Source organism: Harmonia axyridis, chromosome 7 (genome assembly GCF_914767665.1).
Source record: "Harmonia axyridis chromosome 7, icHarAxyr1.1, whole genome shotgun sequence".
In the NCBI taxonomy this organism is placed as follows: domain Eukaryota; kingdom Metazoa; phylum Arthropoda; class Insecta; order Coleoptera; family Coccinellidae; genus Harmonia; species Harmonia axyridis.
Window position 1 is genome coordinate 8,822,259 of NC_059507.1, and position 24,142 is coordinate 8,846,400.

At 33.6% G+C, this 24,142-nt stretch overlaps 5 protein-coding genes across 6 annotated transcripts in view; 4 read left to right on the top strand and 1 right to left on the bottom strand.

Annotated features, from left to right (window-relative positions):
• Nucleotides 1–349: 349 nt before the first annotated feature.
• LOC123684088 (perlucin-like) lies at nt 350–3,020 on the top strand. The gene is made up of 5 exons (XM_045623209.1): nt 350–507; nt 1,779–1,922; nt 1,993–2,078; nt 2,551–2,659; nt 2,756–3,020. Exons 1-5 carry the CDS (start codon nt 462–464, stop codon nt 3,001–3,003), a joined length of 633 nt encoding a protein of 210 aa, XP_045479165.1. The 5' UTR covers nt 350–461; the 3' UTR covers nt 3,004–3,020.
• Nucleotides 3,021–4,312: 1,292 nt separating this feature from the next.
• On the top strand, nt 4,313–6,990 carry LOC123684090 (perlucin-like). Its single transcript, XM_045623213.1, has 5 exons — nt 4,313–4,470; nt 5,737–5,880; nt 5,951–6,036; nt 6,521–6,629; nt 6,726–6,990. Exons 1-5 carry the CDS (start codon nt 4,425–4,427, stop codon nt 6,971–6,973), a joined length of 633 nt encoding a protein of 210 aa, XP_045479169.1. The 5' UTR covers nt 4,313–4,424; the 3' UTR covers nt 6,974–6,990.
• A 1,422-nt stretch (nt 6,991–8,412) lies between these two features.
• On the top strand, nt 8,413–11,236 carry LOC123684091 (perlucin-like). Its single transcript, XM_045623214.1, has 5 exons — nt 8,413–8,539; nt 9,810–9,953; nt 10,028–10,113; nt 10,767–10,875; nt 10,972–11,236. Exons 1-5 carry the CDS (start codon nt 8,494–8,496, stop codon nt 11,217–11,219), a joined length of 633 nt encoding a protein of 210 aa, XP_045479170.1. The 5' UTR covers nt 8,413–8,493; the 3' UTR covers nt 11,220–11,236.
• A 765-nt stretch (nt 11,237–12,001) lies between these two features.
• LOC123684089 (C-type lectin 37Db-like) lies at nt 12,002–15,596 on the top strand. 2 transcript variants are annotated; one of them, XM_045623212.1, is made up of 5 exons: nt 12,002–12,739; nt 13,951–14,097; nt 14,174–14,259; nt 15,080–15,229; nt 15,285–15,390. In XM_045623212.1, exons 1-5 carry the CDS (start codon nt 12,694–12,696, stop codon nt 15,324–15,326), a joined length of 471 nt encoding a protein of 156 aa, XP_045479168.1. In that variant the 5' UTR covers nt 12,002–12,693; the 3' UTR covers nt 15,327–15,390. The 2 variants fall into 2 exon arrangements, with proteins under 2 accessions (XP_045479168.1, XP_045479167.1); XM_045623211.1 differs by having other exon boundaries at nt 12,475–12,739; nt 15,080–15,188; nt 15,285–15,596.
• Nucleotides 15,597–18,653: 3,057 nt separating this feature from the next.
• LOC123684232 (protein O-mannosyl-transferase Tmtc3-like) overlaps nt 18,654–24,142 on the bottom strand; it is a 69,124-nt gene continuing 63,635 nt past the window's right edge. The window contains exons 9-10 of the mRNA XM_045623408.1: nt 23,478–23,728; nt 18,654–20,878 (exon numbers count right to left, since the gene is read on the bottom strand). Of these exons, the coding sequence (XP_045479364.1) occupies nt 20,372–20,878; nt 23,478–23,728 (758 nt within the window). The 3' untranslated portion in view covers nt 18,654–20,371. The remainder of the gene's footprint in view (nt 20,879–23,477; nt 23,729–24,142) is intronic.

Sequence of the window (24,142 nt, forward strand, 5' to 3'; positions counted from 1 at the left end):
AGTTGGCCTCCTGGACAACCAGATAATGCAGGAAATAATGAGCATTGCATTCGAACAAACCTTTTATTGAGATGAATATGTGATGCAGTAAATGAATGATTCAAGTTGTTTTGATTCCTCTTGTAAAAATAATCAACGGAAAGCAAATATGTCCAAATCTTATCTTATGTCCGTTGGATTATTTGATACCATCGAATATCAATCATCCCAAGATACCAAATTTTTTCGCATATATGCATAACCTCAATACCATGATTAGTCGTCATTTATATCAGCTAGGTTGTTCACATCTTCCTGAATTCATATCATAAAACTTCATCGTCACCGGTTTTACCACTTCCCGAATTAGGTTTGTATGGGATAAGGTGAAGAACCGTAAATTTGCAGTATAAATATGAAGATACATATAGATTGCTAAGGTAGTACCAGTTAAGAATCATCTTCAGGTCTCTTATGTGAAAATGTTCAAAACATTTATTTTGGTTTCGTTATTTCTCCATGTCTTCGGTATGTTATATCCATAATTTTAATTTTGATTTGTGAAAAACAACTATGTATTGTCATTTTTTTCTCGTATCATAGATTATAATGTAATGAGAATTGATTCACTGTGTTATTGTACCAAATTTATGAGAGCTTGTTTACCGAAAGACACATGGCTTTAACATTTCGACGCAATGATTACAATTTTTGAATTTTGAGAAGGGAATAATGTCAAGCTATAAGGTTCGACTTACTGATGACTAATGGGTGGTCGAATTCAAATATGTTCGTCCATCTGGCAGTTCGATAACTCCCGAACGAAAAGAGCTAGGAACTTCAAATTTTCTCGGTAGGTGTGGATCACGAATGATGCAGTTTGGATCCTAAATGGGCATAATTCAACTAGGGGTTGCGTAAGTTGATCGCGTTAATAGAACCATTGAAAATTCATGCATAATATCGAAATTTTACTTTCAACCTCAACTATGCTGAAACATAATTACAGAATTGGGATTTTTCAATTCTTTCGGTACGGTATCATCAAATTGAGCTAGGACTTGCTTTTCATATTTCAAAGATATCCTGAAAAATATTTGCCATAGAGGTTATACAGGGTGTTCCTAAATTGGAGGTGCAAACGAAAATGGGTAATTCCTCCGATACGTCCCATAAGCATTGACCGGAAACGATTTGTTTCCGAGATAACTTTAGAAGGAATTGAAATTTTGCATGAATATTCCATTTTAAGTTTTATATCACGTGATATGCCAATTTCAATTGAAAATCTACAGGATGATATTCTTTTGGAACAGTGCCTACATATTTCCTTCAGACTATAGTTTTTAGTGAACCACTGGTATTTCGAAAAAATATAAAAAAACCTTTAACCTAAGTTACTACTTAGATTAAAAGTTTTTTTCGTCAAAAAACTACAGTAATCCAAAAACTGTTTTACTATTCAGTTTTTGGATAACTGTAGTTTTGTCGTATCTGCTACAGATTTCGAGAAAAAAATTTCCACACAGCTATCACAATAAATATAGTAAACTGTGATGAATTAATTATATATCACTTTTGTTGCTTATCTTCCGATCTGGAGCAGGGTTTTATAAGGATTCGATACACTCATATAAATGTCATAGAAAAGTTGAGCTTCTCTAACTTTGAATTAGTTATTCCCTAATAATTAAGCAAAGTAATTCGTTCCACTGGAAAATTCAACTGTGGAAGTCAAGAAATTCAATCAACCAAGTTATGAAGCGAGATCTTTCGAAAATGAGAATTTTTTATTTAAGCTTATACTTCTTCTGAAAGAAACTACCCAAATTGGCTTTTACATATAGGAGTGAGAGAGGTTACAAAGGATGTTAATACCAGATTGAATAATCAACCAAATGGCAATGAATTATCTCTTCTAAACAGTGGCCTTATATCTGCACGTAAGCAATAACAAATAAGAATAACAGAAAAATATGAAATACCGCAGTTAAATTTTTTCTGGTGTTTCAGCGGACTGTTCCAAGAAGATAAAATTTTCTGGCATTCCTTTAGTTGACCTTGGCGGCCGTTTTTACTATTTTGGAACATACTTCAAGGTAAAAATATAAATGAAAGAACACACGGCTTTATTCTAAAATGAAGTTGTACAATTTTTCAACCATCGAAAACTTAATTGAAATCACAATGTGTTTGAAGATCCCTCTGAAAATGAAGATTATACTATTGAAAAATCTAATTCAAAATAAATTTATAAAATTTATAAAAAAGAGGAATTCGGAGGGACACTTCATTGAAAATAAAATGACACAATATTCCTGCAATTCGGCATGAATATTACAGTCGCTTTTTGAAATTAAAGAGTAGATAATTGTGATATGTTCAATTTTTGAGAATCAATGATCGATGTTGGAATCTATCCGGTTTTCTTGGATAATTGGGCAAACTGAAAAATAACTTCATTATATTCATATTTGTACCTAGATCATACTAATTTTTCATCAATTGCAATCATCCATAATGCAATTATAATTTCCATAAAAATCAACTTCTATTTTCTCAATTCCATAGGCTAATTTCTTCAAAGCGATGCAATTCTGCAGAGATCACGGAATGAACCTACTGAGTATTGAATCTGATGATGAAAATACAAGAATTTCAGATCATCTTTCAAAACATGGTAGGTGTTTTTCATTAATTGAATTCATTCCTCGATATCAGGTCTATACTTTTAGTATCTTTATCTTAAAATTACTATATTTAACTAAATTTTTAGCAAAAGGAATCGATCATTTCTGGACATCTGGATCAGATTTAGGAGAAGAAGGAAAATTTGTGTGGTTATCCACTGGAAAATATTTAAATTACACCAACTGGAGTCCCCCACAACCAGATAATTCCGGAAAGATAGAAAATTGTTTGGAACTTTGGAAGATCGATCGTTATATTTGGAATGACATACCGTGTACAAATCAATATAACTTTATTTGTGAGATGAAAGAATGTACTGACTTCTGCTTATAATAAATTATGAATTCGAACAGGGTTTATATTTTGACACGTGAAATGCAAAAAAGTATTCAACCTCTTTGGAATCGAACCTGAGTCGCGAGATTTACTGGCACACCGCCTAACTCACTAGGGCATTAGGAGGATGATCAAAATAAAAACTCAGCGGACTTGAACCGATGACTTTCGTATTATAAAACCAAAGTTACAAAATTCTGAACGGTGCGATGATAATAAAAAAGATTTGAAAAAAAAATGGTAAGAATAAAGATATTTATTCTAAGAAACATATATAAGAATACCCATCTCCATCTATCGGGTAGATGCAGAACTTATGTTCCCCAATCTTCCATTTTAGGGCATCTTTTCGTTGATGGCGACCCCCATCTGTCGGTCAATTTCAAATCCTCTTTGTGCCTAGATTCTAAAATCGCAGAATACCTTAGAATTAAATGATGCCACAAGCTACCATACACATAAAAGGAATCTTGTTTGAAAAGGCCAAGAAGAGACGAGAGAACCCTGCAACCTTGATCAATTATGAATAAAATCATTATTGGACGCTAGTTCGCCAAACAAAGCGTTCTCTCCTTTCGTTCTATGTCTGTCATTTTCGAATTTTGAGCCTAGAACGCTTAAAGACGATGATATTCGACTCACTGATGACTGTGTGTCCGCAAACACTTATTCTAAGAGTCTGAACTTATGATCTACTAGTCTGATAATTCGGTATGAAAAGTGAATCTAAATCATAAGTATTTCAATATAAATGTTAGCTCTTTCGAATACATCTGTGCGCATTATGCACTGGCAACGCAAAATTACTAGGACTCAATATTTTGCATTTCACTAGTCCGATTCAAATCGAATCCAGTGTGGGTATTATAGTGGGGGCATTAATAGTTTCATTGAAATTTCAGCTTCTTCGAGTATACAATAACTTAAAACTTTTCGACAGATAAAAATTTTGCAACAGCCAAAAATACAAACTGTAGATGATTCATTTTGGGGAGTGAAATGTGACACCAATTTTTTTTCTGATTGGTATTCGAACAAATTTCATATTGAGATGAATATATGAGGCACTACATAAAAATTTCAAGTTGTTTAGATTCCAATTGAATAAAGAATCAACGGAAAGCAAATATGTTCAAATCTTATCTATGTTCGTTGGGTTAATTTTTACTGTCAATCATCTTGCGATTCTTGCATCTTATCTCAATACTATGATTAGTCGTCAGTTAAACCATCCAGGTTGTTTACATATTCTTGAATTCATATCATAAAATTCGATCATCACCGGTTTTACCACTTCCCGAATTAGGTTTGTATGGGATAAGGTGAAGAACCGTAAATTTGCAGTATAAATATGAAGATACATATAGATTGCTAAGGTAGTACCAGTTAAGAATCATCTTCAGGTCTCTTATGTGAAAATGTTCAAAACATTTATTTTGGTTTCGTTATTTCTCCATGTCTTCGGTATGTTATATCCATAATTTTATTCTTGATTTGTGAAAAACAACTATGTATTGTCATTTTTTTCTCGTATCATAGATTATAATGTAATGAGAATTGATTCATTGTGTTATTGTTCCAAATTTATGAGAGCTTGTTCACCGGAAGACACATGGCTCTATCATTTCGACGCAATGCTTAGAATTTCTGAATTTTGAGAGGGAAATAATGTCAAACGACAAGGTTCCACTAACTGATGACGAATCGTTGGTCGAATTCATATATGTTCGTCCATCTGGCAGTTTGATAACTCTCGAACGAATAGAGCTAGGAACATAAAATTTTCTGGGTAGGTGTGGATCACGAATGGTGCAGTTTGGATCCTAAATGGGCATAAAACAACTAGGGGTTGCGTAAGTTGATCGCGTTAATAGAACCATTGAAAATTCATGCATAATATCGAAATTTCACTTTCAACCTCAACTATTCTGAAACATAATTTCAGAATTGAGATGTGTCAATTCATTCGGTACGGTATCATCAAATTGAGCTAGGACTGCTTTTCATATTTCAAAGATTTCCTGAAAAATATTTGCCATAGAGGTTATACAGGGTGTTCCTAAATTGGAGGTGCTAACGAAAATGGGTAATTCCTCCGACACGTCCCATAAGCATTGGCCGGAAACGATTTGTTTTCGAGATAACTTCAGAAGGAATTGAAATTTTGGATGAATATTCCATTTTAAGTTTTATATCACGTGATATGCCAATTTCAGTTGAAAATCTATAGGATGGTATTCTTTTGGAACAGTGCCTGCATTTTTCCTTTAGACTATATTTTTTAGTGAATCACTGGTATTTTGAAAAAATATAAAGAAAACCTTCAACCTTAGTTCTTACTTAAATTAAAGGTTTTTGTTGACAAAACTACAGTTATCCAAATACTGTATTACTATAAAGTTTTTGGATTTCTATAGATTTGTCGTAACTGCTACAGATTTCGAGAAGAAAATTCCATACAGCTATCACAATAAATATCAAGTTAAGTAAACTGTGATGAATTAATTATATATCACTTTTGTTGCTTATTTTTCGATCTAAAGCAGTGTTTTATAAGAATTCGTATAATCGTCATAGAAGAGTTGAGCTTCTCTAAGTTTGAATTAATTATTCCCCAATAATTAACCAAAGTAATTCGTTCCTCTGGAGAATTCAACTATGGAAGTCAAGAAATTCAATCAACCAAGTTATTAAGCGTGATCTTTCGAAAATGAGAATTTTTTATTTCAGCTTATACTTCTTCTGAAAGAAACTACCCAAATTGGCTTTTACATATAGGAGTGAGAGAGGTTACAAAGGATGTTAATACCAGATTGAATAATCAACCAAATGGCAATGAAATATCTTCTCTATACAGTGGGCTCATATCTGCATGTAAGCAATAACAAATAAGAATAACAGAAAAATATGAAATACCGCAGTGAAATTTTTTCTGGTGTTTCAGCGGACTGTTCCAAGAAGATAAAATTTTCTGGCATTCCTTTAGTTGACCTTGGCGGCCGTTTTTACTATTTTGGAACATACTTCAAGGTAAAAATATAAATGAAAGAACACACGCGCGGCTATATTGTAAAATAAAGTTGTACAATTTTTCAACCATCGAAAACTTAATTGAAATCACAACGTGTTTGAAGAACCCTCTGAAAATGAAGATTATAAGATTATACTATTGAAAAATCTAATTCAAAATAAATTTATAAAATTTAAAAAAAAAGAGAATTCGGAGGGACACTTCATTGAAAATAAAATGACACAAAATTCCTGCAATTCGGCATGAATATTACAATCGCTTTTTGAAATTGAGGAGTAGATAATTGTGATATGTTCAATTTTTGAGAATCAATACTCGATGTTGGAATCTATCCGGTTTTCTTGGATAATTTGGCAAACTGAAAAATAACTTCATTATATTCATATGTGTACCTAGATCATAATAATTTTTCATCAATTGCAATCATCCATAATGCAATTATAATTTCCATAAAAATCAACTTCTACTTTCTCAATTCCATAGGCTAATTTCTTCAAAGCGATGCAATTCTGCAGAGATCATGGAATGAACCTACTGAGTATTGAATCTGATGATGAAAATACAAGAATTTTAGATCATCTTTCAAAATATGGTATGTGTTTTTCATTAAATGAATTTATTCCTCGATATCAGGTTTATACTTTCAGTATCTATATCTCAAAATAACTATATTAAACCAAATTTTTAGCAAAAGGAATCGATCATTTCTGGACATCTGGATCAGATTTAGGAGAAGAAGGAAAATTTGTGTGGTTGTCCACTGGAAAATATTTAAATTACACCAACTGGAGTCCCCCTCAACCAGATAATGCCGGAAATATAGAAAACTGTTTGGAACTTTGGAAGATTGATCGTTATATTTGGAATGACGAACCGTGTACAATACAATATAACTTTATTTGTGAGATGAAAGAATGTACCGACTTCTGCTTATAATAAATTATGAATTCGAACAGGGTTTATATTGTGACACGTGAAATGCAAAAAAGTATTCAATCCCTTTGGAATCGAACCTGCGTCGCGAGATTTACTGGCACACCGCCTAATTCACTAGGGCATTAGGAGGATGATCAAAAGGAAAACTCAGCGGAGTTGAACCGAAGACTTTCGTAGTATAAAACCAAAATTACAAAATTCTGAACGGTGCGATAATAATAATAAAGATTTGAAAAAAAATGGTAAGAATAAAGCTATTTATTCTGAGAAACATATATAAGAATACCCATCTCCATCTATCGGGTAGAGGTAGAAATTATGTTCCCCAATCTTTGATTTCAGGGCATCCTTCCTTTCGTTGATGGCGACCCCCATCTGTCGGTCAATTTCAAATCCTCTATGTGCCTAGATTCTAAAATCGCAGAATACCTTAGGATTTAATGATGCCACAAACTACCATACACATAAAAGGAATCTTGTTTGAAAAGGCCACGAAGAGACAAGAGAACCCTGTAACCTTGATCAATTATGAATAAAATTTTTATTGGACGCTAGTTCACCAAACAAGGCATTCTCTCCTTTCGTTCTATGTCTGTCATTTTCGAATTTTGAGCCTAGAACGCTTAAAGACGATGATATTCGACTCACTGATGACGAATTCATAGTCCAAATCAAGAATAACTGGACGGCCGGAAACACGATAACTCCTAAACGAAAAGAGCTAAAAACTTTTCAGAGACTGTGTGTCCGCAAACACTTATTCTAAGAGTCTGAACTTATGATCTACTAGTCTGATAATTCGGTATGGAAAGTGAATCTAAATCATAAGTATTTCAATATAAATGTTAGCTCTTTCGAATACATCTGTGCGCATTATGCACTGGCAACGCAAAATTACTAGGACTCGATCAATATTTTGCATTTCACTAGTCCGATTCAAATCGAATCCAGTGTGGGTATTATAGTGGGGGCATAAATAGTTTCATTGGAATTTCAGCTTCTTCAAGTATACAAAAACTTAAAACTTTTCGACAGATGAAAATTTTGCAAGAGCCAAAAATACGAACTGTAGATGATTCATTTTGGGGAGTGAAATGTCACACCATTTTTTTTTCTGATTGGTATTCGAACAAATTTCATATTGAGATGAATATATGAGGCACTACATAAAAATTTCAAGTTGTTTAGATTACAATTGGATAAAGAATCAACGGAAAGCAAATATGTTCAAATCTTATCTATGTTCGTTGGGTTAATTGTTACTGTCAATCATCTTGCGATTCTTGCATCACATCTCAATACTATGATTAGTCGTCAGTTAAACCATCCACTATCCAGGTTGTTTACATCTTCTTGAATTCATATCATAAAATTCGATCATCACCGGTTTTACCACTTCCCGAATTAGGTTTGTATGGGATAAGGTGAAGAACCGTAATTTTGCAGTATAAATATGAAGATACATATAGATTGCTAAGGTAGTACCAGTTAAGAATCATCTTCAGGTCTCTTATGTGAAAATGTTCAAAACATTTATTTTGGTTTCGTTATTTCTCCATGTCTTCGGTATGTTATATCCATAATTTTATTATTGATTTGTGAAAAACAACTATGTATTGTCATTTTTTTCTCGTATCATAGATTATAATGTAATGAGAATTGATTCATTGTGTTATTGTACCAAATTTATGAGAGCTTGTTCACCGGAAGACACATGGCTCTATCATTTCGACGCAATGCTTAGAATTTCTGAATTTTGAGAGGGAAATAATGTCAAACGACAAGGTTCCACTAACTGATGACGAATCGTTGGTCGAATTCATATATGTTCGTCCATCTGGCAGTTTGATAACTCCCGAACGAATAGAGCTAGGAACATAAAATTTTCTGGGTAGGTGTGGATCACAAATGGTGCAGTTTGGATCCTAAATGGGCATAATCCAACTAGGGGTTGCGTAAGTTGATCGCGTTAATAGAACCATTGGAAATTCATGCATAATATCGAAATTTCACTTTCAACCTCAACTATTCTGAAACATAATTTCAGAATTGAGATGTTTAAATGCTTTCGGTACGGTATCATCAAATTGAGCTAGGACTGCTTTTCATAATTCAAAGATATCCTGAAAAATATTTGCCATACAGGTTATACAGGGTGTTCCTAAATTAGAGGTGCAAACGAAAATGGGTAATTCCTCCGATACGTCCCATAAGTATTGACCGGAAACGATTTGTTTCCGAGATATCTTTAGAAGGAATTGAAATTTTGCATGAATATTCCATTTTAAGTTTTATATCACGTGATATGCCAATTTCAATTGAAAATCTACAGGATGATATTCTTTTGGAACAGTGCCTACATATTTCCTTCAGACTATGGTTTTTAGTGAACCACTGGTATTTCGAAAAAATATAAAAAAAACCTTCAACCTGAGTTACTACTTAGATTAAAGGTTTTTTTTGTAAAAAAACTACAGTAATCCAAAGACTGTTTTACTTTTCAGTTTTTGGATAACTGTAGTTTTGTCGTATCTGCTACAGATTTCGAGAAAAAAATTCCACCCAGCTATCACAATAAATATAGTAAACTGTGATGAATTAATTATATATCACTTTTGTTGCTTTTCTTCCGATCTGGAGCAGGGTTTTATAAGGTTTCGATACACTCATATAATTGTCATAGAAAAGTTGAGCTTCTCTAACTTTGAATTAGTTATTCCCTAATAATTAAGCAAAGTAATTCGTTCCACTGGAAAATTCAACTATGGAAGTCAAGAAATTCAATCAACCAAGTTATGAAGCGAGATCTTTCGAAAATGAGAATTTTTTATTTAAGCTTATACTTCTTCTGAAAGAAACTACCCAAATTGGCTTTTACATATAGGAGTGAGAGAGGTTACAAAGGATGTTAATACCAGATTGAATAATCAACCAAATGGCAATGAATTATCTCTTCTAAACAGTGGGCTTATATCTGCACGTAAGCAATAGCAAATAAGATTAACAGAACAATATGAAATACCGCAGTGACTTAAATTTTTTCTGTTTTTTTAGCGGACTGTTCCAAGAAGATAAAATTTTCTGGCATTCCTTTAGTTGACCTTGGCGGCCGTTTTTACTATTTTGGAACATACTTTAAGGTAAAAATATAAATGAAAGAACACACGGCTGTATTCTAAAATGAAGTATGAAGTTGTACAATTTTTCAACCTTCGAAAACTTAATTGAAATCACAACGTGTTTGAAGAACCCTCTGAAAATGAAGATTATACTATTGAAAAATCTAATTCAAAATGACTTTATAAAATTTATCAAAAAAAGGAATTCGGAGGGACATTTAATTGAAAATAAAATGACACAATATTCCTGCAATTCGGTATGAATATTACTTTTTGAAATTAAAGAGAAGATAATTATGATATGTTCAATTTTTTCAACATTGGTTTATTTATAGAGTTATTTTTCACAAAAATTAGATGCCCTTATGATACACTATGAACCAAAATTTAGTGAAAGTCTATGAGTGGAAATTGATGAATGATGATGATTTGTTCATCTAGGATCTTGCACTGAATTGAAGTCGATCCGAGATGAAACAAACTGATGATTCTTTTTGAGAATCAATACTCGATGTTGGAATCTACGGCTTTCTTTGATATTTTGGCAATCTGAAAAATAACTTCATTATATTCATATGTGTACCTAGATCATAATAATTTTTCATCAATTGCAATCATCCATAATTCAATTATAATTTCCATAAAAATCAACTTCTACTTTCTCAATTCCATAGGCTAATTTCTTCAAAGCGATGCAATTCTGCAGAGATCACGGAATGAACCTACTGAGTATTGAATCTGATGATGAAAATACAAGGATTTCAGATCATCTTTCAAAACATGGTATGTGTTTTTCATTAATTGAATTTATTCCTCGATATCAGGTCTATACTTTTAGTATATTTATCTTAAAATAACTACATTTAACCAAATTTTTAGCAAAAGGAATCGATCATTTCTGGACATCTGGATCAGATTTAGGAGAAGAAGGAAAATTTGTTTGGTTATCCACTGGAAAATATTTAAATTACACCAACTGGAGTCCCCCTCAACCTGATAATTCCGGAAAGATAGAAAACTGTTTGGAACTTTGGAAGATCGATCGTTATATTTGGAATGACATACCGTGTACAAATCAATATAACTTTATTTGTGAGATGAAAGAATGTACTGACTTCTGCTCATAATAAATTATGAATAGAAACAGGTTTTATATTGAGACACGTGAAATGCAAAAAAATTTTCAACCTCTTTGGAAGCGAACCTGCGTTTACTGGCACACCGCGTAACTCACTAGGGCATTAAGAGGATGATGGAAAGGAAAACTGAGCGGACTTGAACCGAAGACTTTCGTAGTATAAAACCACAGTTACAAAATTTTGAACGGTGCGATAATAATAATAATAAAGATTTGAAAAAAAAATGGTAAGAATAAAGATATTCATTCCAAGAAACTTATATAAGAGTACCCATCTCCATCTATCGGTTAGATGCAGAATTTATGTTCCCCAATCCATTTTAGGGCATCTTTTCGTTGATGGCGACCCCCATCTGTCGGTCAATTTCAAATCCTTTTTGTGCCTAAATTCTAGAATCGCAGAATATCTTAGAATTAAATGATGCCACAAACTACCATACACATAAAAGGAATCTTGTTTGAAAATGGCCACGAAGAGACAAGAGAACCCTGTAACCTTGATCAATATTGAATAAAATCATTATTGGACGCTAGTTCGCCAAACAAAGCGTTCTCTCCTTTCGTTCTATGTCTGTCATTTTCGAATTTTGAGCCTAGAATGCTTAAAATGAATTTATAGTCCAAATCAAGAATAACTGGCCGGCCGGAAACACGATAACTCCTGAACGAAAAGAGCTAAAATCTTTTCAGAGACTGTGTCTCCGCAAACACTTATTCTAAGAGTCTGAACTTATGATCTACTAGTCTGATAATTCGGTATGAAAAGTGAATCTAAATCATAAGTATTTCAATATAAATGTTAGCTCTTTCGAATACATCTGTGCGCATTATGCACTGGCAACGCAAAATTACTAGGACTCAATATTTTGCATTTCACTAGTCCGATTCAAATCGAATCCAGTGTGGGTATTATAGTGGGGGCATTAATAGTTTCATTGAAATTTCAGCTTCTTCGAGTATACAATAACTTAAAACTTTTCGACAGATAAAAATTTTGCAACAGCCAAAAATACAAACTGTAGATGATTCATTTTGGGGAGTGAAATGTCACACCAATTTTTTTTCTGATTGGTATTCGAACAAATTTCATATTGAGATGATTATATGAGGCACTACATAAAAATTTTAAGTTGTTTAGATTCCAATTGAATAAAGAATCAACGGAAAGCAAATATGTTCAAATCTTATCTATGTTCGTTGGGTTAATTTTTACTGTCAATCATCTTGCGATTCTTGCATCTTATCTCAATACTATGATTAGTCGTCAGTTAAACCATCCAGGTTGTTTACATATTCTTGAATTCATATCATAAAATTCGATCATCACCGGTTTTACCAATTCCCGAATTGAGTTTGTATGGGATGAGGTGAAGAACCGTAAATTTGCAGTATAAATATGAAGATACATATAGATTAATAAGGTAGTACCAGTTAAGAATCATCTTCAGGTCTCTTATGTGAAAATGTTCAAAACATTTATTTTGGTTTCGTTATTTCTCCATGTCTTCGGTATGTTATATCCATAATTTTATTCTTGATTTGTGAAAAACAACTATGTATTGCCATTTTTTTTCTCGTATCATAGATTATAATGTATGAGAATTGATTCACTGTGTTATTGTACCAAATTTATGAGAGCTTGTTTAACGGAAGACACATGGCTCTATCATTTCGTCGGAATGACTACAATTTTTGAATTTTGAGAAGGGAATAATGTGAAGCTATAAGTTTCGACTTACTGATGACTAATGGGTGGTCGAATTCAAATATGTTCGTAAGTCTGGCAGTTCGATAACTCCCGAACGAAATGAGCTAGTAACTTCTAATTTTCTAAATAGGTGTGGATCTCGAATGATGCAGTTTGGATCCTTAATGGGCCTAATCTAACTAGGGGTTGCGTAAGTTGATCGCGTTAATAGAACCATTGAAAATTCATGCATAATATCGAAATTTTACTTTCATCCTCAACTATTCTGAAACATAATTTCAGATTCGAGATGTGTCAATTCTTTCGGTAAGGTATCATCAAATTGAGCTAGGACTGCTTTTCATATTTCGAAGTTATCCTGAAAAATATTTGCCATAGAGGTTATACAGAGTGTTCCTAAATTGGAGGTGCAAACGAAAATGGGTAATTCCTCCCATAAGTATTGGCCGGAAACGATTTGTTTTCGAGATACCTTCAGAGAAAAATGAACTGAAATTTTGCATGAATATTCCATTTTAAGTTTAACATGATGTGATATGCCAATTTCAATTGAAAATCTACAGGATGATATTCTTTTAGAATAGTGCCTGCATTTTTTCTTCAAACAATATTTTTTAGTGAATCACTGGTATTTCGAAAAAATATAAAAAACCTTTAACCTAAGTTACTACTTAGAGTAAAGGTTTTTTTTCAAAAAACTACAGTAATCCAAAAACTGTATTACTATTCAGTTTTTGGATTACTGTAGTTTTGTCGTATCTGCTACAGATTTTGAGAAAAAAATTTCACACTGCTATCATAATAAATATCAAGTTGAGTAAACTGTGATGAATTAATTATATATCACATTTGTTGCTCATCTTCCGATCTGGAGCAGGGTTTTATAAGGATTCGATACACTCGTATTATCCACACATTCGTTCCACTGGAAAATTCAACTATGGAAGTCAAGAAATTCAATCAACCAAGTTATGAAGCGTGATCTTTCGAAAATGAGAAATTTTTATTTCAGCTTATACTTCTTCTGAAAGAAACTACCCAAATTGGCTTTTACATATAGGAGTGAGAGAGGTTACGAAGGATGTTAATACCAGATTGAATAATCAACCAAATGGCAATGAAATATCTATTCTATACAGTGGGCTTATATCTGCAGCACGTAAGCAATAACAAATAAGAATAATAGAAGAATATATGAAATACTACAGTGACTTAAACATTTTTTGTTGTTTTAGCGGACTGTCCCAAGAAGATAAAATTTTCTGGAATTCCCTTAGTTGATCTTGGCGGCCGTTTTTACTATTTTGGAACATACTTTAAGGTAAAAATATAAATGAAAGAACACACAGGTTTATTCTGAAATGAAGTTGTATAATTTTTCAACCATAGAAAACTTAATTGGAATCAAAACGTCTATGAAGAACCCTCTGAAAAAGATGATTATAATAAGATAATAAAATTTAATTCAGAATAAATTCATGAAATTAAAAAAAAAAATGATATGGAGGGACACTACATTGAAAATAAAATGACACAATATTCCTTCTTGAATATTACAGTCGCTATTTGAAATTAAAGAGTAGATAGTTGTGATATGTTCGATTCATTCGACATTGGTTTATTTATATAGATTTTTTTCACAAAAATTAGATGCCCTTTTGATATCGCTTATGATACACGATTTGTTCATTTAGGATCTTGCACTAAATTGAAGTCGATCCGAGATGAAACAAACAGATGATTCTTTTTGAGAATCAATACTCGATGGTTGAATCTACGGCTTTCTTTGATATTTTGGCAATCTGAAGAATAACTTCATTATATTCATATGTGTAAAGTTTATTCAAAGTCACTTGAACTATTCCATAAAAACTCTTGGCCATAGATGTCCCTTTGAAGTGGATACCGCGATCTGCAAAATACCGGGGTTTATCTAAAAGTATTGTTAGGCAATACATTCACTGGGCCCAAAGGAATTTCTGGAAACTTGGACAAACCTTGTATAATTGAAATATTCATCTTCCTCCAAGTGACTTTGGATATACTATACCTAGATCATAATAAATTTTCATCAATTGCAATCATCCATAATTCAATTATAATTTCCATAAAAATCAACTTCTACTTTCTCAATTCCATAGGCTAATTTCTTCAAAGCGATGCAATTCTGCAGAGATCATGGAATGAACCTACTGAGTATTGAATCTGATGATGAAAATACAAGAATTTTAGATCATCTTTCAAAACATGGTATGTGTTTTTCATTAATTGAATTTATTCCTCGATATCAGGTCTATACTTTTAGTATATTTATCTTAAAATAACTATATTTAACCAAATTTTTAGCAAAAGGACTCGATCATTTCTGGACATCTGGATCAGATTTAGGAGAAGAAGGAAAATTTGTGTGGTTATCCACTGGAAAATATTTTAATTACACCGATTGGGGCCCCTTTCAGCCAGATAATTCCGGAAATATAGAAAATTGTATGGACATTTGGAAGTTTGAACGTTTTATTTGGCATGACGGACCTTGTTTAAATGACGCTTATTTTATTTGTGAGATGGAAGAATGTACAGACTTCTGCTTATAATAATATAAGTTTATTCGTCTGATAATGGTTGATGATTCTGCTCATAATAAATGAAAAAAGTATATATTGTGACATGTGGAATGGAAAAAAGTATTCAATCCCTTTGGAATCGAACCTGCGGCTTGACATTACTGACACACCGCGTAACTCACTATAGTAGAGTGATGGAAAGGAAAACTCAGAGAACTTAAACCGAAAACTTTTCTATTATCAAATCTTACTAAATATTAAACGGTGCGAGAATAATAATAGTAAAGATCTATGACTTAGGTATGTCGTTAGCAGTCGATGCCGAAAATTCATTGAACAAATAATAATAATAAGAATTAAGATCTTTATTCCAAGGAACATATATAAGAATACTGAACTCCATCTATCAGGTAGATGCAGAACATATGTTCTCTATTCTTTCATTTAGGGCATCCTTTCGTTGATTGCAACCCCCACCTGCTGGTCAATTTCAAATCCTTTATGTGCCTAGAATCGGAGAAGAACTTAGAATTTAGAGGTGCCACAAACTACTTTTCACATAAAAGGAATCTTATTTGAAAAGGCCACGAAGAGACAAGAGAACCCTGTAACCTAGATCAATTATGAATAAAATTATTATTGGATGCTAGTTCACCAAACAAAGCATTCTTTCCTTTCGTTCTAATGTCTGTCATGACGACTTCATAATCAAAATCAAGAATAACTGTCCAGCTGGACGGAAACACGATAACACCTAAACCAAAAGAACTGAAAACTTTTCAAGGTAAGTAGGTTCAAGTCTCGAATGCCTCGGTTAATCATAATCTGTGAATATGGACGTTCAAATTTATGTTTGTCTATTCATCTCAAAACTGCGGATCCGATTGTGATAAAAATTAGGATATTGGTGTGAAATGAAAGTTTCAGACGCAAAATTTCACAAGGATTGAATACCAAAACTTCGGAGATTTCTAGAAGAAGATCGAAAAAAAGTTAACCAACACTTCGAGACCACTGAACTGACGAAGTTGATTGTAAATATTTCGACGGTCAAATTTCGTTGTTTCCTCTCTATAAGGATTGCAGTGTTTCTTCCCGAGATCACTTGTGGACTCTTCAGTTGGGCTATCCAGAGATCTCTTCGCAAAACACCCCCTCACTTCATCATGGAGAGGTGACTCTGCTGAAACGCGGCACAAGAGTGTGTCGCATCATTCATAACCCCACCTCTCGGGCAAGCAAAGTCACTACAATATGAAATAACGATTTCAAGCTCCGTGCACAATTTCAAGCTGTTCTAATTATCAGAGTCAAAGTAAAGTTAAGTGAAATCAAAACAAGTGTTCAGTCACTGACTCAATGTTTGAAGATGAACTTGTGATATTGAAAAAAATTGAGATTTTGCATGTTATATGAATAAAAAATTTTCAACCCTTTTGCAATATTGCCTACTAATTGTGAGCTTCATCACAATAATGAAAATTCATGGAGAAAATAGAAAATAAAATGAGGAAAGTAATGACGTTAAGTCAGAAGCATTTGAGTCCACGTTTCATAGACCAATTGTACCATTGGACACCATATATAGGTATATTGTTGTCTCCAAAACAGTGACTTCACATCAGTGCGTTCCCTTCTTTTTCTTGATAAACACCATTCGATAATGAAAACAGGATTCTATTTCAATTCACAGAAGCTACAAAAGGTTAGTATTCCTCGCGTTTTACTCATATTTTCCTTAAGTTAATATATCCAACATAAGTTTTCCATCTCATATTGATCTTCGTTTCTTCTTTTACATCACACTGATCAGTATTACGTTGACTATTCCATTTGATTTTTTTGTAGACTAATTATTAAAAATCTATGCAATTCTGTAAAACCCATGCATCGCACGTCTTGAGCTCACTATGATATTGTTCAGGGTGGGCAAATGAGTGAGGTAAGCGGCTTTATCTCAGGATCCACTCATCGAAGAGACTTGCGGTAAAAGATTTTACCACTGAAGTAGATATACAAAAAACACATTGAAAATTGTTTTGAAGTTAATACCTCTACCGCTAGGGGCGTAATAGCTATCTTCGAGTAGAAATATGAATTTTACTCGAATATGTTTCATATCAAGTTGATAAAAAAATATTCTTATTTCACTCCGGACTCCAATCGACAGTCAACTGATTGGACTGCACACGATGAACCGAATCTAAAGCGAGAAAAAACACAACAGTCAGCTGGCAAGGTTGTGGCATCAGTATTGTGGGATGCGCAAGTTAGAGATAATATTCATTGATTACCTCCAAAAGGGCCAGACCATCAACAGCCATTATAGTATCGTTTAAAGGATGAAATTGTTAAAAAAGGGCCCCATTTGAAGAAAAGAAAGGGACTGTTTCATCAAGACAATGCCCCGTGTCACAAATCAATGAAAACAATGGCAAAATTGCATGAACTGGGCTTCGAATTGCTTGTGTATCCACCGTATTCGCCATATCTGGTCCCCAGCGACCTTTTTCTGTTCTCAGACCTCAAAAGAGTGCTCGCTGGAAAGAAATTCAGCGCCAATGAAGAAGTAATCACCGAAACTGAGGCCTAGTTTGAAGCGAAAGACAAATCGTACTACAAAAATGGTATCGAAAAGTTGGAAGATCGCTATAATCGCTGTATCGCCCTCAAATGCAACTATATATGTTCAATAATAAAATCGAATCTTGCCAAAAAAAATGTGTTTTACTATGATAGACCGGGGACTCTTCAATTGACCTGTTAGATGTATAATATCAAATTCAAGCTCGCTGCGGAATTACATGATGATCGCGTCACAAGAATCAAAGAAAATTCGAGCAGAACATTTGTAACATCAAAATTTTACTGAAGTATTCACGTCCATGTTTGATATTGCTCACTAAAAATTTTAATTTTCATTTCAGAAAAATTTCAACAACAGAACCCCTAATCTATATATACTAGCTAATATACAAAAATTGCTATAATGAATCAGGTCTTGTATACCTATATACAGTTCTATGGTCTTCAAGGGTGCAATTGGCACATGGATTAACGAAAGCTCAAGTTATGGCTTTTCTTTCAATATTGATAATAAATGTTGATTCATAACAATAAAGAAAAGAAAACTCGGAATGAAAATATTATGTTTGGGAAACACATTTTATTACAACGATAGGAATACAGTATCAGTAATCATTTTATCGATATAATTCTTTTCTACGACAGTTTCATTCTTCGGGGTGAAAGTAAAAATAATAGATTGTCAGATTAGTTTGTATACATAACTATTTCCTCTGTTTATTTTTATTGGTGTTGAATATAACATTCAAGATCATTTGATAATTGCCCAATCATCAAAAATACAACAATTCAAAGTCAAGGGCATATTACCCAATCCTTAATACAATTTGCTTCGAAGTTTTATCAAAGAAACACACTTCCCTTAATCTCATTCATGTAATGAGAGTTGAAAATAGTCAGTCGAATAATTTTGTCAATCTCTTCTTCATTAACATAGATTTATACAATTTCGTGAACATTAGTAACATAGAAAAATATTTATATCCTATATTACAAAATTATCTGCCTTATCAATAGAGTTATATTCGAAGGCACCTTTACGTAATAAGAAAAAAAAATATTTTCTCAGCTGTCAGGATCTATTATCCACAAATGGCGTTGAAGTTTTTTGAAATTCTAAATATGTATGTCGTAAATATTTGGCCACGTGGACTTAGCTAGACTATTGGCTGGGTAGCCATACACTAAAACATCTATTTAATAATTACATTCAGTTAGTATCATATGAAGTTTAAGTACTCACTATTCAGTTACTTAAATACCGATGAGACATCACAAAAGAGGAATGTTGAGGAAGAATTGAAATACATCGAATAATTTCAAAATAAATATTTCACTTATCATAAAACTACCAATTTTAGAATCACAATCTACATCACAATAATTTCAGAGAAAATACAGTTGACTCAATCACGGACTTTGCTTTCGAAACTACTTCCAACATAACCACTCAATATAGATCAGATATTTGAATATTTTCGTATTTCAGAATTTGACTCAAATCTTTCCTTGGTCGGCATTCTTTACCAGAATGTTATTAGTTCTGACCAAGGGAAGATTTAGTCTTTCCAGTCTTTTCAAGGAAACCGAATTTCAATTCCTTCCGTGTGAATATCCTATGAATTGACAATAAAATAACGATAAATACTCGTTTTCAACTTTTTTTTGGTTTCGGCAATTGTTAAAAATATCGTAAGTTGTATAGTTGACCTTTCAAGGCTTGATAGAATAACTTATGACTACAACTATTATTAACATATTCGAAATAAATTAAATTATTTTATTTAATTATGACAGGAAAATTTTCTAAATTTGTAGTTTTCAAAGACAACGAGTAGTCTATATGTGGAATTGATATTCTTAGTCAAATATCCAACTTACTCATTTTGAAGCTCTATAGAGCCTCCAAGCAGTGAGTTATTGGCACTTCAGTGTTCTTGAATGTATTGTGAAACCAATTATTGAGCCATGATTAACAGTGAATCTAAGGGGATAGGAAATTTCACTCTTACATGGAAATATCGTTAGCTGAGATCAATAATTTGAAATAAAAAAATTCGTCGAATGAGTCAACCAAGAAATATAAAATGTCCTTAAGATGATAAATAGAATATTTGAAAAAAACACTACCTAATCCTCAAGAATAAAATGGGAAAAACCATATTTTATTCTGGGTATCACAGAATTCATACTACATCTAATGGCTCGTATAAAAAGTACTTCGAATAGAAATATAAATTGAAAATTCTCTTGAAAAATAATGAAACAAGGAAAAGAACAAAACTAAGACATGCCAGAAGAAGGGTCGTCGTCATTATTAGCTAGCTTTCTGTCACGCCATCTGCTAGTGTTTTGTTCATTTTTATCACTAATCAAATCATTGAAAGGTAGGTTATCATTGACACTTGTAATATGCTGGACATTCTGAACGAAAAGAGGTTCAGTGTTGACCACTCTACTACTATATCTCTGCTCTTCTGAATCACCAGTAACCACTGTTTGAGTTCTTTTTTCGGAACTATCTACTATTTTGTTGGACACAACTCTACTCTCTTCTCTATTGAGTTCATATGACTCGACCACCTTATTAGGGTTGAGTTTCAACTTTATTACTTTATTCTGCACAATTTGTAGATGTCTCAGGACATATTCTTCTTCAGGGGCCAATTCGTGAGCTTTTTGAAGACAGGCCACTGCTTCCAACAGTTTACCCCTTTCTACATGTACCACACAAAGGTTGTGAAGTCCTTGGATATTTTCAGGGTCAATTTCTAGTATTCTCCTGTAGCACTGAAAAAGAACCAACGGTCAAAATGATGTTCAAGGATATAAAAATGTGAATCTCAATATTCGATGTTATTGAAAAATGCTGAATACAAGGTCTCTCAAAAGAAAATTCGTATTTTTTTCATTTTATTCAAAAATAGTGATTCTGTGACTATTGTGCAAAGAAATTCCTCTAATATTCAAAGTTTTGGTAATTGATATATGCGTCAAGCATTCGGAAATGGATGAAAAAATTTGAGGAGATTGGTTCAACATCAAACAACCAAAATACAGGCGCTCAAGGTTATTGAGAACGAAAGAAAATGTGGAACGCGTTATTCGATTTGTTCGTGATGATCCCGACCTCTCCATTCGAAAGTGTGCAAGTGCTTTTAATGCGCACAGATCTTCGCTACACAGCATTTTGTCCAAATATCTAAAGCTATAACCAAAGAACAATGTATCTATCACGAGTTCCTAAAAATTTTCCAAGCAAGTTGATATTCAAGGAACCTTTGGACTTTTACCAGTGGGGTTTTGTCGAATCTAGAGTTCACGTTAGAAAACCAACTTTCCTAACCAAGTTGAAACGAAATATTCGCCTTGAAATGGGAGCCATACTTGCCAATCAGGGTTTCATTCTACTGCGACCTGATGGTCTATTGTGCCCCCCTCCCCCGATTCTCGCCATAGCTTGATATATACAGCATATAGATCTCCCTCCAGTTTCAGAGTTCTAATGAACTCCAGTATCTGGATGGCTTCAAGGAAGCTACTTCCTCACTTCTACAAGTTTCTTGTCGAAAGAAGATTTTGCGTTGGCTAGTGATGACGAGGCATTCCATCACCAGGGGATCTGGAGTTCCCTTCTCCACACATCTGCACACATCATATTCTGCTAGACCCATTCTCATGAAGCCGACAATGCTCTGTGAGGAATCCAGTGAGGAGGTGTAGCATATTTTTACTAAGATCCAGAAACTTCTTAGATCTCGCAGTGTCAAAATTTCAAAGAAACTTTTTGTAATGATCCAATCCAGGAAGATTTCGCCAGAGGTGTTTTCTTTCTCCTGAAACACTCTCTTGAATTTCCGTTTGAGATTGAATAAATGATTCTCTAAAAGGTGTATTTTCATAATTAATGAACATGTTTTCGACAAACGGCTTGTTCTTTTTGAACCGCTTGTTTACATGTAATCTTTCTTTTGAGACCCTTGTGAAATACACTAATCAATGTGGTCGTTCCTTATATCCAAGTTATTGTTATGCCCTGATTTGAAAATTCAATTCAGCATTCTTTCTTTACTTATGAAACTTCTAGATTTTTGATAGGGGTTATCTTAGCAATGTGTTACGAAAGTAACGGGTGTTTTTTTTCGAGGTATATAACTTTAAGTTGGCATTACTGTTCAAGATAGCGATCGATTCAACAGCTGTCAAGTGATTCATTCTCAGTTTGGTTTGGCAATTCATCGTGAATAGACTCACGCCTTAACAACGCTTGCAAATCGTGCAATTTCATTTCGAAAATAATGGTTCTGTGCGGAATACGTATCGCGCACTACGTCCATTTTATTTTGTTTAGCGATGAAGCGCACTTCTGGTTGAATGGCTACGTCAACAAACAAAACTGCCGCATTTGGAGTGAAGCTAATTCTCAAGTGTATGTCGAAACACCGTTACATCCAGAAAAACTGACTGTTTGGTGCGCTTTATGGGCTGGTGGAATCATTGGTCCGTACTTCTTCAAAAACGATGATGGCCAGAACGTTACAGTCAATGGTGATCGGTATAGAGCCATGATTACTAACTTTTTCATTCCTGAATTGAACAACCATGATGTCCAGGAGCTGTGGTTCCAACAAGACGGCGCAACATGTCACACAGCTCGTGCTACAATCGATTTATTGACAGACACGTTTGGTGACCGCCTAATTTCACGTTTTGGACCTGTGAATTGGCCTCCAAGATCTTGTGATTTAACACCGCTAGACTACTTTCTGTGGGGCTATGTGAAGTAAAGTCATTGGTCTATGCGGATAAACCACAAACCCTTGACCATTTGGAAGACAACATTCGCCGTGTTATTGCCGATATACGGCCACAAATGTTGGAAAAAGTCATCGAAAATTGGACGTCCAGTTTGGACTACATCCGAGCCAGCCGTGGCGGTCATATGCCAGAAATCATATTTAAAATGTAATGCCACAAGATTATCTTGCGGATAAATAAAATTCATGTCAATCGAATAATCCATCGTTGTTTTATTGCAATTCAAAGTTCTATAGCTCTAAAAAAACACCCTTTACAAGTTTGTGTACTTCACATATGTGAAATACACGAATCAATGTGGTCGTTCCCTATATCCAAGTAGAATTATCAGAATTATGCACTGATTTGAAAATTTAATTCAGCATTCTTTCTTTATGTGTGTAACTTCTAGATTTTTGATAGTGGTTGTCTAAGCAATGTGTTACGAAAGTAGATGATAGACTAAAGACAAAGCCTCGAAATGGATCGAAGAGAGCGGAGCTGAAGGTGAAAGCAGGCAGTAAATATTTCCGATATTGAATCAGATTTTCGAGAGTGAATGAACAACGGATAGGTAGATGAGTGGACTCACATTTTCTGCTGCATCCAGATCTTTGATGTTATTGATGTAAATGTCACCGAGCAGTATAAAACCCTTGACGTGGTCCGGATGATATTTGACAAGTTGATTCAAAAAGGGGGCGGCTTCTAGAGGCCTTTGATCGTCTGCCAGTAACAAAGCCAAATTAAACAGGGCACTTCTGAAATCCGCTTTCAGATGTACGGCTTTACGGAACCAATGCTCAGCTTCCTCGATGTTCTTTTCGTCCATGGCCAGCATTCCTAGAAGGTTAATCATTATTCACAGTTAACTAATATCAATGAGAAAAATCAACGAAAAATCGTCAATGCTGTCGATATTTTTTTGGGAAAATATCCTCAGAACAATTCAAATACAGCTCTAAATACGGCTTTTGTAGATTGATCATATCAATTTTTTTTGTTGCTGATTTGGTGAATAGATTAGTGAAACATGAGAGCATCTAATTATCAATAAAACATATCAATAATAGATAAAAACGAATACCTCAGATTGTAACATATACAATAAAACGGTTAAAACTAGAAATAATGAAGAACTCATTGTTCTGTGAAGGCTTTCTTACTATGTTTCATCTTCACTACAGACACAGTACTGGTAATTTTTTATCGAATAGTCTCTGATCCCTTCGCTGGATTATTACATACTTGTCATCA